This window comes from Salminus brasiliensis, chromosome 1, assembly GCF_030463535.1.
Source record: "Salminus brasiliensis chromosome 1, fSalBra1.hap2, whole genome shotgun sequence".
In the NCBI taxonomy this organism is placed as follows: Eukaryota; Metazoa; Chordata; class Actinopteri; order Characiformes; family Bryconidae; genus Salminus; species Salminus brasiliensis.
Window position 1 is genome coordinate 22413040 of NC_132878.1, and position 18209 is coordinate 22431248.

At 42.0% G+C, this 18209-nt stretch overlaps 1 protein-coding gene across 3 annotated transcripts in view; it reads left to right on the top strand.

Annotated features, from left to right (window-relative positions):
* Positions 1-18209, top strand: part of tmem132e (transmembrane protein 132E) — a 284394-nt gene that overhangs the window by 173700 nt on the left and 92485 nt on the right. For 2 of the 3 annotated variants that reach the window (XM_072674532.1, XM_072674549.1), the window contains exons 1-2: positions 14120-14279; positions 15049-15976. In XM_072674532.1, the coding sequence (XP_072530633.1) occupies positions 14210-14279; positions 15049-15976 (998 nt within the window). In that variant the 5' untranslated portion in view covers positions 14120-14209. Of the gene's footprint in view, positions 1-14119; positions 14280-15048; positions 15977-18209 lie in introns of those variants that run through there. The other variant, XM_072674541.1, reaches the window with a different exon arrangement.

Below are 18209 nucleotides of genomic sequence, written 5' to 3' on the forward strand. Positions count from 1 at the left end.
TATCTTATACAGTGATTATTCTTACACAACTGGTTGCAACTGTAACAACTGCAAATTCCCTCCCGCGATCAATAAAGTATTAGCAGCATAATCCACTGCAATATTATATATATATATATATATATATATATATATATATATATATATATATATATATATATATATATATATATAGTTGCATCGACCGTACACTCTGCTCATCAGGGTAAAAATGTCAGATATAGAAGAGACACAAATATGTACTTTTCCACAGGTACAGTTTAAATGTGTTGTATGTTAAATTGACTTTAAGATCGTTATCTCGCTGAACAATTTACCTATACTGTACCCTTCTTCTGACAGCAACCAACAAAAATAATATGCTTTCTTTTTTTCTTTTTGGTGTGGGTGTATTTTCTAACAAGCACCCGAAAGGAGTGAAGATGTATTTACTAGTTAACCATCTGGTCTGTACAAACTTCGGTGAGCACCCAAGGGCTGCTTAACAAATGGTACACGGTCAGTGGACATCTAGGTTGTCTTATTTGTGTAAGCTTAAATGTAAAGGTTTCATAACAGTAGCCTTTAGTGCGGCCTTCATCTCTGTTGCAGGTACTCGCACAGGCTTATCAAAGCATAATGGACTGCAACCTGCTGCTGCACAAACGTCTTCTCTGCTGTGGCCCATTAAGGAGCAAAAGCCCAAGATGGCATAAAACAACCACTTTGCAAAACGCCCATGCTAGCGAGGCCTCAAACATTGTATATTCCCATGTCTCCTTTGTTTGATAAATACAAATTGCTTTTTCACCTTTTTTTTCCCCCCTTTTCTTTCCTCTCAGTCCATTTCCTCGGGTCTCCATGAGGCAGGGTTTAATATCTCCCCTGATGATCCATTGTGAGTGAACGCTAACCTAGACTCTCTAGGCTAAGAGGACCACTGTTTGGTCCATTAGCCTTTAGGTAGTGTGCCGCCAATACCTCCGCATCCAAGCGGCTCAAATGGTTCCATGAAGGCATGTCTCTGCAGCTGCTGTATCTCTTGTACATAAAGCAAAAAAACAGCTTTGCTCTGCTCAAAGGGGCACTTAAAAGTTAAAACCTTGGCCTCCATTGTTCCTCTTACCCAATCAATAAAACATATGCTCGTCTTGTAAGAGTTTCGTGAATATTTAATAGAAGCGGCCTGTTTCCTTTTATCTGCTGGCTTTCTAAAGAAAGATGAAGAAAACCCTTCCCAAGCCGTTGACTTGGGATCGTTTCTCTTTATCCAGCTCATTTGAACCGGCAGCTTTCCTCTTACAGTGCTCCAAATGCTTTTTTATGGTTTACAGTGTTGCCACAGGAGGACCCATAGCAGCGATCTCATGACCTTGTCCTTATGAGGTACCGCCTGAAGCTGGAGCGGGGAGCCGGTGGAGAAGTGATGTTTGCGGCTGATGAAAGAGGCAGAGCTATTTGTGTCGAGAGTTAATGAGGCGGAACTAAAGCTGTTAATTCGACCTGTTGCACCTTTCAAATTTTGCCAGAGCCATAGTGCAATGGAACTGCTAGAAAGGCAATTTGCCCCCTGGGGAGCAATTCCGAGATGCCAAGGCTTGACGAGCTGTTGGCTATTGGCAGGGGAAGAATATTTGGTTGGAGGTTCCAGACTTCTTAAATGCCTTTAGAACTGAAGTTGCCCGTTTGTCTGGATAGGGTAGTTTATAAAGGCCTTCGTCTAAACCAGGGTTGTCCAATCCTGGACCCCGAGTGGAGAGTTTAGACTCAACCCTAATCCATAATGGTTTTTTTTGTTTGTTTGTTTTTTTGTTTGTTTTTTTACATATGCACAGTTACTTGGGTATTTACCCATAATTAAATGGGAAGGGGTCAAATGGGAGCATGAACACACAGTGTAAACCCTGCTGGTTTACCTGCAGGACATCATCTGAGAATGTTCATTTGTGTACAGATGTGTAGATTACAGCTACAGATACCAGAATGGACAATTTGACAACTGATACTCATGGTTGAGATTTGTGGTTGAGGTTTTGAGTGTAGTCTCTACAAGATTCATATTCACTGCACAAAAATTACACAGCATGTCCTGTAAAGCAAAATACTGATGGGACCATTGTTACAGTTACGTTATCGTGAGAAGATTTCACAGGACTGTATTTTTGTACATGAATCAAATGAAGTCAAATTTAGTCAAATGGAGGAGTTATGGGCTGTTCACACTATGACTTCCTGTTTACTTTGAATTCATGGCTGCACGAGTGAATGACACAAAGCCCAACCATTACAAGGTTAACACACCTGGTCCAGATTATGAAATGCTTCAGGGACAACCGAAGCCCAGTCCCAAATGGTGCCCTAAGCCTGGCTTTCTTTTTGTTTTGTTCTTGGGCAAGAAACCTTGAGGGTGCTGAGGTGAAGCACATGCATTTGGAACAAACTCGTGTGACATGCAGGCATATCGATTGTAACACTTGTTATAAAAATGGATTGTGGTCAGTGTCTCCAACTGGTCGGTCCTCACCTGCATCTCAAAGAATGTTTGGGTAATGGGCATTTTTTTTTAGTCCGTTAAAAGGGCGAAAGTACCCATTTGATCTGCAGAATTAGAAAGGTGACACCCTGTGGCCTTATAGTCCTTTAAGGCGGTCCTGGTCTGAGCAAATTTTAGTCATGGCATTCTTTTCTGTTGCCCAGGACTTCTGTTTAGCTTTCTCGATTGCACTCACTGTTGTCCTCACTTTCACTGTGATGGTGACTTGTGATTGACTTTTGTATTTTGCAGTTTTCAATATCTGTGTTAAAGTGCGCTAAGTGCACTGGACTTCCTCTTCCCTCAAAGACACAAAGTGCACTTGGAAAATGAGAGCATAAATTGAGGATGGCCTTATATTACTGCCACAAACAGATGTCTCAACATTGGCAGTCGTACTCTGGGACCGACCAACAGTACCTGATAGATGTTGGTTAAGAAACCCCTGCTGTGTTTTCTTCAGTACAAACCATGGTCCATCAGAGCCATTTTTGGTGTGCATATTCAGCAGCACTCTTCAGCAGCTCAGTATGAATTAAAGACATAAACAGGCAATTACGTGCAAATAGCCTTGCAGACCATGTTGATTTCAGCATATTGATGCCGGTGGAGTTTATTTGTGATGGCCCTCATTAAAAGTTCATGAATATGCTCAGCAGATGTGGTTGCGTATGCTGTAAACACAGTGTAAGCAGGCCCTCGGACTACACACAGTCTAAATGAAATACATTAGCCACTTTTCCGCCAGCTGCTTTGCAAAGTCAGACAGGCCATCAAGCGAGAGCACTGCAGAACTGGATCTCTGACTAGGCCTGCAGGATTGAAAACACAATATTTGAGCTGCTGATGTTCTCATCCTGATAACTAATATAAAGTGTTAGTTTTTATCTTAGCATTAGCTTACAGCATGTTTGGTAAGTGTGCGTAAGCATTTGCTGGTCTCCCACATAAACCGGGATGAAATCTTTGTTGAATCATGATTGCGTATGTTGGGACCATATTTGACAATGTACAATCAGCAAGGGTTCACGAGGGTTGCGAGGGTTTCAGTCAGAACTGCTGTTTTTTTTTTCAAGGCTATTTTAGCAGCTGAATCGGTTAACGATTGCATGGAAATTCTGCTTTGAGCATCAACAACATTTGCAGCAATTATCTGAACGCCACTGAAATAATGGCTACCTCAGTGGAGTAAGGCTGCACGGTCACGTTGCGTACCAAAAGCTTCCCACAGTCTCTGCTGTGCTGCGTAGTGTCACCTCAGGTCTTGGCTAATCACGCGCTAAGATCCTTAATAAGTCATTAGAGATGTAAGCCTGTAGGTCCATGTGATATCTCTCTACGATTTTCTTGGCTTGTGTGAGCTTGAGCTGATATCAGCCTCTAGTGTCCTCATGGATTTGTGGTGCCTTGTCTATTTATCCCATGTGTGTTAAGATGCTTTTAGGTCACCTGGGCTATTCAGGTTAAAGTTCGGGATGAGGACAGTGTCCTGGTCTGGCCTGTGTTATATGCAGAACAGACTCACTCAGTATTTGTCACTCTGTGTGTGTGTGTGTGTGTGTGTGTGTGTGTGTGTGTGTGTGTGTGTGTGTGTAGACTGGGAACTTTTTTGGAAATCTTGTAGCTCCACCTTGCTGAGGTCTGGTCATTATAGCCTAATTGCTGATGCACAATTTGTCAGTTCCTGACCACAGAACTGCTCTACATGAGCCTTGTAATAGTTTTCTTCCTGTTCATCTTCCCAATTAGGCGTTGCTAACTCCCACCAATAGCTAGGTCTCCTCACCAAGCAATGCCTTCAGTGCTAGGAGGGTCCACGTCATTGGACAGCATAGTACCTTTAGAAGAGAATGTTAACTCTGCTAATTCTGTTACATCAGCCAACAGACGCCCTTATTAACTGATACCATGCTGAGTGATGGGGCTCAGTATGCTTGGAGAAGAACCCTAACTGCCAACGTTCTATCTGTGATGGCTAGCTCTTTGGATACTCAGGTGGAGTATTGGGGGTAGCAGGTGGGCCACTCCATCCACCAGAGAGCGAGACCATGTCTAGTTTGTGTTTTTCTTCTGACATGTTAAGATGTATCCCTCCATCTAAATCACTGATCCTATAGTTAGAAATTTCTTAACCTAATCTCTTGTGACATCTGTATCATACATTTTAATAAAAAACGAGCCAAGACTGAAATATTCATTATGGTAAAGTTTTTTTTTTTTTTTTTATCCATTCATTTAAATTTGTGCCATTTGCCAGCCACCCTCTTCTGTAGACAGAACACAGTGATCCAAGTGAAAGGAGCACATTCTGTCTTTAAAGCGAGCAGTTTTCCCACCCACACCACAGGGAGGCCAAGATTACGATCTTGCTGAACTCGACAGCAATATTCAAGGCTTAAAGGTTTTTACAATGATGTTTAGCAATGCCGATAAGCAGCTTTTCAAAGGGAGGGACTATCACCAAAGCCGTGGCAGCTTAAGCCAGTCATTCCGTCCTTAGATGAGGCTGCGACATTTCTTCAGCGAAAACAATTCGAGGCAAAAAAAAAGTGCCTTTAATGCAGACTGTAATGAATAGCACTGTTGTGGGCCGCAGCGGAGCCAGGTGGGCCTTAATCTGCTTAATCTGTCTGAATCGATGGCCTAGCTGATAGAAAGGGAGGAGATATTGAAGAGGGGGGCCAGCGCAAGAGTGTTCTCTCCAAGCCCCACTCGTTTCTTGGCAGGGATCACACCAGTACTTGTTCTTCAGTTGTTATGGTGACTTGGCCCAGAGTTTTTGGGGTCCATCACCATGGGAACCACAAGAAAAAGATGTGAGACCTAAATAGTAAGAAACAAAGATCACTTGTTTTTCTGCTGATCCCCCCCCCCCCAGTTTCAGAGCAGGAGTTTACGTCAACTGTCCCTGAGAGTGCACTATGGCTGCAATTTTCAACTGATATTTGATAGTAAATTTAATTGAAGAGCAGAATGTTGAGGTGACACTGGACTACTGCACTAAAATATTGGTTGATTTGAATACATTTGAATGTTCTAGTCTAATAATATATGTATTCATAAAACATGAATACTAATAATATGTATTCATTAGCATCAGTAGGCATGTACCTGACAAATGGAAAATTGCTATATTGGTGCATCCCAAATAATATGATTACTTTTTTCATATAAATCAGTTCTCTTAATTTATTTTTACTTCGTGCTTTTAATGCAACTGAATTGATATACTACAAGGTAGGGGTGTAACACAGTGCGGTTTACACCGTGGTTTGGGCCTCGCAGTTTGGGTCTCACGGTATGGTACGAGTTTGGTACAAACTCAAACATTACAAAAAAATCATTTTTCAAGCAGTAAATGTAAATGTTAGCACAGGAACACGGTCCTCATCTGATCCAACATGAGTTCATTAATTAAAATAGGACTAAAAAGGCCAGACTGTTGGACATTTTCAGTGAGAGATAAATAATAAAGAGGGTAAAGACCAAACTTATAAATCTCCATATGCGGTGAATGAGAGAGAAAGAAAAGGAAGCAAGGAAGGGTGGAGAAGACAAGACTATGGTTACCATAGCAATACTTCTAAAACCACTACGGTTTCCACAATACCAAGCTAGTTTCAATTGTGTAAAAGTAAATTCACAAGTGCTAGTAAAAAAAATACATACAAGAAAACTGTAGGGTATGAGTCAATCAGTCAAAGTGCTGTTTATTGCAAGTGCTGGAATTACATTACCTTTTATCATTTATCAGAACTTTAGACTCCTACCTGAAACCAGAATTGTGTGTAAAATGTCCATATCAGTTAAGCCTAGATGCTGGCCTGTTTTGATTGACTGAGCTAATTGATGAAAGGATATGCTTTTATTCTCAGACTGTAATACAACTATAATTTCAAGTGCCTTGATAAATTGCCCCATTGTTCTGTCCCAGCGGGGCTGCCACTGCCATATCCATTGTTATTATTATTATTATAATTGTTTTTTAATTTTGTGAGATTTGTGAAATCATTATAGGCCTATGTGCATATATATATATATATTTTCAAAATTAGTGCCGTTAATGCAAATTCTATTTGGCCCTGTGAGTCATCCGTAGTTCATGTTGAAACTTGACCGTGTGCGGCATCTCTTATTAAAAGTAGAGGAGTATGTGAGTGATGGAGAAGGGTCTGTTAAGCGGAAAGTTTAATTTCAGTCGTTTGAAACAAAACAAAGGCTGCAGTTATTGTCAGGCTGAGTTTAGCTATCACTGAGGTACATCCCATCCCAACAGGATTCAGGAGCTAAATGAAACGGAGAGGGCAAAACTAGCTCAGGATTTGGAACACAGCCACTATTGCTCTTACGGTGATTGTTGGACATAGGTAACGTCAGGTATCTCTAAGTTATAGGTCATTCATATAGATGAACATATGTTTGTGTACAAAGGCCTATATATGTAACACAGTAGTACTATTGCAGAAAAAGCAGCTTAGCACATTCCTGTCAGAGTCTTCATAGAGATATTTTTAGATAAAGATACTGTGATGTTTTGTTGAAGTCCCAGTCGAGAAACATACAGTAGATGGAGGAACAGAGTTCCAATTAATGCCGCTTTGGTTGTTGTGTGAACGATAATGAACGTTTTCAGCATTCAGTGGAAAGTGGTGATACCACACTAGCTCTGTTTGCCCTTGGCAGATGTTTGCTTGCGATTGTTCCTCATGCTGTCACATGCTCATCAACTGGCACATGTCTGTAGCATCACCTTGACAAGATGTTTCTTTACTCAGTTTATGGTTTCATTGAAGGGGCAATTTAAGGTTGCCCGATTGTGGCAATTTCACTTGGAGAGTATTGGAGATGAGCATGCTCCATATGAAGGTGAAAACAATGCACTTACTTTGTAACCATTTATCAACATAAGCAGACACTTTCACCGTCAATAGAGTCATTAGCATTCCCTGTGGGCCTCGTCTATCCATACTGCTTTCTTTTTCCATGCTCATTAAGGAGTCTTCAAAGTGAAATCAATCCTGTTTTGCTGGGCAACTGATGCGTATGTATGTGTGCGGGGTTAAATTCGTTGTGTTGTGTTGTGTTGTGTTGTGTGTGTGTGTGTGTGTGTGTGTGTGTGTGTGAGAGCATACAACCCTTAGTTAGATCACTTATCTGACGTGCTAACTGCCGTGATAAATGGTATTTCTCTAGACATTTCCAGTTGGTTCGTGAAACCATATTGACCTTGCCTCTGTACACTTACAGAGGCAATACAGGTTACAGAGAATACAGGTTAATCTCGGCCATATGTTATGTATGTAATGTGGCTTGTGCAGCTGTGAGCTACAAGTTGTGAATATCTTCACGGCCACTCACAAGTCCACCTTTACACAGGACTTTGTGTGCCTCATTGATGGAGGACAGAGAATGACAGAGGCTGGCAAATGACCCCGTGACCAGCTATACATGACTAGAGATAGATGGAAGTCGTAACAAAACCTTGTTATCCAGAAACAGTATCCTCTTCTACATGTATTACTTTATTGTAGCGTGACGTAAGTAATTTTGCACAGTGAATCTTGGTCCATTCATTATGACGCGGTCAAACAACATGAGGGGCGGCGAATTGTTACAACAATGTGGGGTTTTGATTATATAAATCATATATAAATTGTGCCCAATACTGAGGATAGGGAGCTAAAAAGTCCATATATCCAAGTCCATATATTGTATATATGTATCTAAAATAGAAATACTGAATAAATGTATTTATTTATTCATATATTTATATATTTATTTATTTGTTTGTTTATTTTTGGATATTATTATTTTTTTTATATTATCTCTATATTCTTTTATATCTATGATGTCGGGGTGATCTTTAATAATGATCTTCCCAGATTATTCTGTAGTTTAGAGAGTTTGTAGTCATCTGCAAGTGCAGTCTGGTCCATCCCAGTTGTGAACCGTCAACCAATGACGGATGAGCTGAACAGAACTAGTCAGTGATCATCGGATGATGTTCTCCTCATGTGTGTATGCAGTGGATATGCACTACATGTCCAAATGTTTGTGGACACCTCTTTTAATGACTGCATTCAGTTACTTTTACTCAACATCCTGACCTCATTAAAGCTCTTATCACTAAATTTGATCAAATCCTCACAGCATTGCTACAAAATCTCGTAGAATCCCTTTCCTGGACAGTAAAGACAAAACAACAAAAGCAGGGTAAACTCTTGTGTCCCAATACTTTTGTTCAGTGCATGTTTGTACATGTGTGTTTATCTCAAGATTGCGTTGCAACAATCTTGAGCTCACACAAATCACGTTGAACTCTGCTTCTTATTATACTGCTCTGTGTAGTGATCTAGATATTTCAATGTTGGAGTCAATTGGGCACATTATTCGGACACAGCTCTATTTCTTGAGAAACTCCTGCCTGCCCTACAATGCAACAGTTCGCAAGAAACTCCCAAGAGGAGCCATCAGTCAGGACTCTTTGTTTGTGTGCATAATCAGAAAGTGTGTGGTGTTTTATTCAGGGCAGATCAGCGTAGTGTAGAACTTTTAAATTCCTGTAGTAAAGCTTCTTCCTATTACCGGGAGGCTATGAGTTCAAGCCACTCTCACAATCTCTTCCTAGGCAACCAAATCACATTGCGGGTTAATTGCCATTCTGTGATGTAGATACACTTGTGCACTGTGGTCTGCTGTTGTAGAGTAGGTTCTCACCCAGAATACAAAGACATTAACAGCTATGTGTAGACAAGGGCTTTTATTACACACTGTGCATGTCTGGAGCCATTAGGTTTTATTGCAGAACAGTCATAGTCTGGGGAAGTTGGTTCAGAAAGCTCCAGGTTCAAAAGGCTCCAGGCTCTAGGACTGTGCATCAGTGTCAGCCACAGGATGGCACTGACAGGAAATTTCTGTGTTGATAGACCAGTAACCCTTAATTAATACCTTGTTGTGGGTAATGCCAAATGGCACAGTTAGCTTATCACTGTCATATGTTGGACTGACCAAATTTTTTTCAGCTTCAAGCATGATCCTGTTCTCCTAGTAAGATCTGTCTCTTTGTTTTGTTCTGCTTTATGTCTTTAGTCCTAAAACAAGGAGCTTGCTCCTGCGTTGTATCTAGAGCATAGATTCCTGTGATTTGTATGTCTTAATATCCAACAGCATTGTATATATGTAGATTTGTATTTTATAACTATTCTATTAAAGTGCCATATAAATGTATATCATATATATATCAGTGTTGTGTTAAATGATATATGAATAAAAAAATATGTGACTGTGGTTTGGGTAAAAAATGCTCAGCTATATCGATCCATTAAATAAAATCTACTTATTTCTGCTTATATTATAAAACACTAATTTTCCTTTTATGGGTAGCTTTATGGTATATTAAGAGTAAGGCTTTGGGGTTAAGAATTGGCACCTTTTTCAGCTCTGTTTTGGTTATGTCTGGTTTTCTTTTCTCTGAAGACACAACACTGTTTGAGCACTGCATGTCACTTTCATTAACTGAACTCTCATTATCAAACTACGCCAAGATGAATACATTTTTCCATTCTAGCACTCTTACATATTGTCATTATCTGTATCTCATTAGTTTGTGGTGTTGCCTGTTTACCCTCCATTGTGATTACTTCAACAGCTCAATAAAGAAAGATACATAGTGTTTTATTATTATTATTATTATTATTATTATTTTATTTTAGCTAAGCCATATATTTGTCACCTCTAATAGAGTAATCCCACTATAACCAAAGACACAAGATAGATATTTTTAATTGTGCTACTTATGTAGAGCATTGAAATGTGGTAAACATTCCACGCTCCATGAAGCCAGACGTCTGCAGAGGGCCATTATAACCCTTATTATAATCAAATCGATATTTAGAGAAACTTAAAAGGAAGGCCCTCTCAACGGCTTGAAGGTCGGCAGGCAGAGAGTAGCATCGAGGACGAGACACGAGTGAAAGTTTCTGCCCAATTCAATAACAGATCGGAGTGCCCAGCCCTGGCTCGCTTTAAACACCAAACCACTGTCCTTGGACAAGTCTTGCTTCACTTCCTTGGCTTAAGCCTTGTCATCCCTGTGCGTATTTAAATTCAGCTCTGCATTAATAACATTAACCAAGTCCTGCTTGCACTGCTTTTTTGCAGCCTCTAGAAACACAGATATATTTATTTATTTATTTATTTATTTATCTATCTACTTGCCAGGCCTTTTGTATCATGTTCTGTCGTCATCTGCTGCTTTAATATTTTGTATTAGGCTTGCTGGCATCCTACAGACTTCAAGTTGAGGACCTGTCTTATTGTGGTGACCGATCTTTTCATTTTATTTCAGTCTGAGTGACCGTATTGATTCATTAAAAAGCCCTAGTACTGCATTAGGACCACCAAACTACCTGGGATGTGATTAAAGAGACACTGGTAGAGAATGCTACAAAGACTGCAAGGTACACTGTGACCATTCTACGTGACTGTAAATGGAACTGTGATATTATGGCTATAATAACTATTATTACAATGGCAAGTGGTATCTTAGGAACTACATTCTCAGAGCTCTATTTTTCAAGCAAGAACGGCATCATTCTTGCAGCTGTGAAGAATGTGCTGTGCTTCTGGTTCCTCACATTAGTGCCTCTGCTATTGATGCTTCACAGGAAGCTAGTGCTGTCCTCTCTATTGTTATGCTACACTCATTGATTAAGCTTCATTTTTTTTAGTGGAGGATTTCATTTTCCAGCCTGGGAGCCTGCTATGACGAGAACGGTCGCCCGGCCAGTGCCTGTTTCTCATGCTAATCACTTCATTTGCAACTGTTGTTTGTCATGCTAGTTCAGGCCACTGCTCATTCACTGGCCCACGGAATCATGGCAACCGCTCCTTGTTAGCATAGTTGTGGATCAAAAGGTTTCACACCCCCCGTGTGAGCCACACTAGTTCCCTGTGCAACGACCCACCGAGGAGTTCTGAATTCTTGTCAAGTCATACAAGTCATATTTGTCCACTAATGAAATCCTCAAGCCTCGATAGGGGCTTTGATCTATGGGCTATAGTAAGAAATGCACAATTTGGTGGTGGGGGTAGCAAAAGTACACTGTCACCCCTTTGCGCAGAGTAAGCGACTGCTCAGAAGGCCTGTGTGTTTTGCTCTGCTTCAGCATTTTTGGTCCTAGCTCTGTAGACAAAATGATATTACAGTCGAATTTTCTGGCTAATGTAACAATGTGCATCATTGAATTCTGGAGATCCCGACTGTTATTTGTTGGAGATGAAAGTTATGATCTCTCTGACTGCTGTTCCATCATTTACCTACATCAGTGTTTGATCACTCACCACACGCTCATAGAACATGGGCCATGCGTTCATTTAATTTCTCCCCTGGACACATTTCAGTACAAGGTTTCTAATGGAAACTATTCCTCTGTTCCGGTGCGCCTTCATGGAAAGGTATCTGAGGAATAACCGTACGGATTAGCGCAATCCTCTGATCAAAATGCAACAAAATTCAAAAGCGAAATAGACTGATGTGCCATTTAAACAATCACAAGTGACTTGGAAATGGTTGGGAACATCAGGTCCATAATTACACAAAGTCAGTCATACTCTTGTGGAAATATGAAAGACGCTGCCTTCCTTATCTACGCCCTTTTGTCCCATTGTTTTCTCTTACTCTCAAGTCGGAACAGAATTGAGTAGATTGTGCCTTGCAGGTATTGTACAGCCAGGCACAGTATTTTTGAAGCTGTTGAAAATGGTATTTTTTTTCCTTCTGCTTTAAATGCTAATATCACACTGTAGCTTCCAGTTTAAAAAAAGGTGTGTAGGTGGGATCTTACATGGCGCTAGATAGTTTTCATTCAGCACCATCAACCTTTCAGTGGGGTGAGGGTGAGGCTGAAGTACTTCTTGTAAATGGAGAAAAGCACTGCACTAAGGAATGTGAGAACCTTGGGAAACCGTTGCAATTGAAAGTTATTAAACAGTGTGAGTGGGTCATGTCACTGATGCTATGAGGGTGACATGTACTACATTTCCCATAAGGCTCGTGAGAGAAGATGACTTCAAAGAAAGACCCTTAGGGTCAGCTCGAGCCACATCTCCATACCCCCCAAATGATGCATATCCTGTAACCTAGCACTGCAGAGTCAGATGCTCTATTAGACCCAAAGGCCTAATGGGAAGCTGAATGGGACAGACTTTTGGTTTCATGTTGTAATCCCATCTGTGCCCCCTACTGCACTGAAGTGCGAAGCTGCTCTAATGATGGACCCTTATATATTAGCTCCGGCAATCTTGCAAGGAGCATATGCCCCCGAGCAGTCAGCATTATAGGAAGGAGCTATAGACTTCAGTCCACCTGCGTTTTCCAAAAGGCAAAGGGATACTCTCTCTTTAGCAGCTAATGCATTTGTAATGGATTGGCTTTCAGAGGCATTAGCTCATCCCTTTAGGAGGTATTCATTTCTCGTGCCGCAGTCTACAACTGTGCCAAAGGTGCTCAGGCCTCAGAGCGAGAGTGAAACTCGATCTAGGCGTTTACAATCAGTGCGCCTCCATTGAAAGTGAATAAGATAGTAACCTTCAGCTGCAGAATGAAGCTGACAGCAGCGCTCCCTGAAAGAAATGTTTACGTGCGGGCCATGTTACAAACTTCCTTTGTGGCTGGCTATTAGAAATGGCACTCAATCAAATGCCACGACAAGCTGAGGGATGTGAGCGCATCGGGAGATGTGTAATAAGCTTTTTGTCTGCCTTTGTAGTGGATTTTCTACTGTTGAAGCCAGGAAGAAGAAAAACACTGCTTTAGAAAGGAAATACCCATATATGAAGATTTCTTTTCTGTCTCTCTCACTGTGCTGGAGTGTGTGCTGTAGAAGCGAGTCGCCACCCCTCCCCCCTCCTCTGTCACCTTCATTCAGACGTATTTCTCTGAAGTCTTTGGACGGGGAATGGAAAGGAGAGCTAATTCGTCAATGATCTTCTCTCTAATCCCCCGTTTCTCTCCCTCTCTGCCTGAAGGCGTTCAAGTAATGCAACCCTCCCCCACCACACCCTGAAGTACAGGCAGGCACACACACACTCACACTCACTCACAAGCTCAGTGTCTGCTTCAACATGTCCAGAGGGAGAAGATAAATGGAGTAGGGGAGTTTGTAGTCGGGTTGGTGTCGATGTCCTGGGAGGCCCGTGCTTTTGCAGGAACACTTGCTAGGAGCTAAAGTGGTGATTATAGGGCCGGGGCAAGGTGTGGCGAGACAGGGCGGTGTCTGGGCTTTTGTCTCCGGCTGGGAGGAGTGACTAGAGCTTCTAGGAGGAGTCAAGCTCGAGCAGGAGTCACACAGAGCAGACTAGCTTAGTTCAGAGAGTAAGGGATGTGGACCTTACCATGCTGGAACACACAGGATGGTGCAAGGACTTCTCAACAGGCTAGCCTCTACCTACAGTGAAATGGATTTCCGAGGAATTGTAACATGGTTGGATTACAACTAAGAAGGATCTTTTAACAACTTGGATGCTGTTTCGAGCCTTGTTTTTGGGAATACTTGGTCTTTTCCTGAGTGCTCAAGATTGAGTTTCGCAACCTTTGGCTTAAACCTCTTGGAGATACTCACTTTTTTTCATGGATATTGTTTCACCAAGGCTGTGAATGTGTTTCGGCTGAGCTTCACCACAGAGCACTGCTGTAATATGGGACATTTTGTTGCTCTACTGGACTGGAAAGACAGGCCATGGCTCCAATTCCTAGCGGTTCTGATAAGTATGTTGCGTTTTGTGCTATTTGTTGTGAAAGCAGGCCCCAGCTTTGAACAGATTGCATGCGATAGCTTGCAGGGAACTAACGTAAGATGTTTTTGTTTATGGTCTTCTGCTCATTTTGTGGCCTCAAATAACACCAGGCTGCCTTTGTGCTTGTCCCTTTTTATGGCGGTTTGATATGAGGAGTTTTTATCACGCTGAAAGATTTATAAACCCATTTATGCTTTGGCTAGCTTTTCCTTCCGATACTTGTGGATTTGTCAGAGTAGCTCAGTTTCTCCTGGTCTCAACCAGGATATGATCAAGGTATTGTATATGCAGAGTAATTGATTAAGCACCTGGTCTTAGATAGTTTATCTTGGGGGGCCTGGGATTTAGAAATCAATGCTGCCTCTGTAAAATGTGCTATTGAACAGGCAAAAGCACACTGTCCAACACCCATGAACAACCAGATAGCTTCTATGAATCTTCATTAAGCATGACCTGTTGTGCCCCTTTGTTTAACTCAGCATAATCTGAACTTGCATTTATCTCATTATCTGGAAGTAGATGAATCAATCTCTTTCTCTGTATCTCTCATCTGCTCTGCTAATCCGCCAGTTTTCAGTTAAGCAAAATTAAAAATGTTTTCTGTATGTAAGAATTCATTTATGTATGTAATATTAATTCATTAACATCAATATTGTTAAAACGATCAGTAATTCAGACTGATATGCAAGTACTTTCCTTCCCAGCCTGCACCCAATTAACATTCACTCTTGTTTCTTCAGTTGCAGGTAAGGTTTCCCCCACCAGCTCCGATGCCCTCCTCAGTGCCCCCGCTGCTAGTGCCACCTCCAGCCCTCCAGACATGTACCTCCCTGCCAGCTTCAAGCTCTCAAACACCCAACTGGCCTTCTTCCTCAAAGAGAGCCGAAACCCAGCCAGGGGTGGCTCCGGAGGCCACCCACTGCAGCACTCCGAGAGCTTTGTTGTCTTTCAGACCAAGGAGTTACCCTCAGTCAACATCTCCCTGGGCCCTTTCACACAGGATCAGACACTCTCCAAAGACCTTTTGCAGCCATCCAGTCCCTTGGACATTCCTGGTCGGCTAACGGTCAACTGGAAGGTGCGGGCATTTATTGTGCAATCCAAGGTGTTTGCAAGTAACCCGATGGTCCAGGTGTTGTTTTACATCGCAGGTCGAGACTGGGACGACTTTAAGGTCCAGGACAAGCTGCCTTGCGTGAGGCTGCACGCATTCCGGGATGTTCGGGAGATCAAGACTTCTTGCAGACTCCAGGGCAATTTGGCCCAGTGCTTGGCCCAGCTGGACCTACCGTCCACCTGGTTTAACGTCAATGTAGCACCTTTGGGCCGCAGAAAGTCCTCAGTGTCTGATGGTTTGGAGATGACTGGAGAAACCCTCCAGGTGGAGCTCTATTACACCCTCCACGATCCGGATAGCAAAGGCGAGTGTGGGGAGACTTACAGCAGAAGAGGAGGAGGCTCAAGGGGGGAGAGCTCATCCCAACAACCCCTACTTCGGATAGGGAGCATCAGCCTGTACCAGCCTAGCCAAGAGCAACTGGTAGTGGACAAGCAACTAGACAAGAATCTCTTCTTAAGGCTGCCTGAGAAGCCGTTAAAGCCTGGCGAGACTCTCAACGTCTTCCTGTACTTGGTGCCAAACTCGACGGTGGAACAGTTCACACTCAAGTAAGTCCTTCCATTTCCCTTATGGCTCTAAGGTGGTTTCATGCTGGAAAAGTCTTTAGCGCAAGAGTTGTGAACATATGTACTGAGAGACACATGTTATGGTGACGGTGTGTTCTGGTACACAGACACAATTCCTGGCCATTTCCGCTGCATGGATGCCATCTTTCTAGGCATCTGAACAGAGCAGTATACAAAGCCCACGCAAACCTCATTCTTTAGAAGGTAAAAATTAATTCTGCGTAAACAGTGTGAGGCGTATATGGATCTTGTGAAGGATCTTGACAAATCTCTGCTGGAATGTCAGGTATTAAGAGGAAGCGAGGAAGATTCTGCTTTTCAGAGTATAGACATAATGGGCATTAATTGACATCTGCCGGAATTAAATTCCTCAGGAGCTGACCCAGTTCTTGTCGAATTAGAGCTTAGGGGATTCGAGGCATGACTTTGCTTGCCTGGCCTGTATATTTCCCATTCGTTTTTCTTCGTCAAAATAATGGGGAGATTTAGGGTTCCCGTGAAGGGAAATTATTATTTAAATCGCTGAAAGCAGCACAAAAATGAGCTTTTTTCCCCCTGATGAGATGAGTGAAATGGAAGGGGAGGAGGAGTATGATATTAGCTGCTCTCCCAGGCATGTCGACAGAATGCTTCGTAAACACAGCCCCTCTACCACCCCCTGACTCCGCACCCACCCCCACCCTCGCCGTAATGGAAACTCACAGACTTCAATTTAGGAATTCACAGTGAATTAATTAGGCTTCGATAACTCATTAAGCCCGACAGGAGCGAGTGGTGCCATGATTTATGCAAGAAGAGATAGTTCATTAGTATTATCTGACAAAGAGTATGTGGATTAAGGTGTGTGTGACAGTGTGCGAGTGTGAGAGCTAGAGGGTCAGCATGTGTGCATGAGTGACACAGATCTGTGTATATCACATATTCATATCTGCCTCTGCAGAACTTTCAGTGGTTTCGGTCCTAGAATTCAAAAGCAAGACATTTCTTACGGCTAAAGTTGAATAACGATCTACAGCTGCAACACCTGAAGATCCTTACTTTAGAAAAAGATTTCATCAGCCAGCAGCAGAGCCGAGTAGAGTAGCCTTAGCCCATACTCAGGTAAGAGTACTATTGGGGCTAACACTGTGGGGCAGTGGTGGTTCAGCAGTTAGAGCCCCAGGCTATTGATGACAGGGTTGTGGGTTCAATTCCCAGGCTCGGACCCAAGGCCCTTCACCCTCTCTGCTCCCGGCCGCTGGATTTGGCTGCCCACTGCTCTGTGTGTGTGCGCACTGCCCCTATTTCATGTGTGTGTTTGTTTACGACCACAGATAGGTAAAATGCAGAGGACACATTTGGTTGTACGTAGTGACACTTTTTTTTTATTTATTTTTTTATTGTGTCTCAAGGGCTGTGTTCACTGCAGGTAAAAATGTGTGTGTCTGTGTGTGTTTTTGTGTTGATGTTATCTCAATGTGGCCTGTACCTGACCTTAGTCCGATCAGATCACTCAACTGAACCGACCTGCATTCTCAAGACCAGGCTCATCCAACAAGCACTCCTCTATCTTTCCTAAATCCTTAATGTGGTGTCAAAAAAATCACACAACACACACGGAACTGCACAGAACAAAGAAAGGGTGAAAATAATGAGTTTGTGGTGGTCTTAATTGTGGAAGACGATCAAACACAACCGAAGCTCTGTTTCTTTTGTTTACCTGCTGTGAAGAAGAGTGCTAGCAAAACACACAGACTTTGTGACAAAACAGCAGTGCATACTGAATAAAGATCCTCAAACTGTGTGAAGAAGCTGCTTTCACGTCTTTACCTCTCCCTTCCTATCAGTAAACCAGAGTGGCCTTTAGTTAGATTTTTCCCGTTACTAAAAATAATTAGTGACCCAAACACCCAAATAATTAGTGGAAAAAATGTTCCTGACAAAATTAGTCTAATTAGTCTAATCTTAATTATGTGTAACAGAGTAAATAGACTAAGTACTACCTGCCTCTGCAACACATGATCAGTATAATACTGATCATGATTATACTGACATATACTTTATTTAAAAGCAACACAACACATAATACCTTCACAGAAATAAAACAAAGGATCACCAGGAGAGAGAAATGAGAGTGAAAATAAAATAAAATGAAATCAAACCAATAAAATGAGATAAAAGAAGGACATTTGAGGTAACTCAAATAAGGACCAGAATAAAGAAGTAAAGTCCTCCT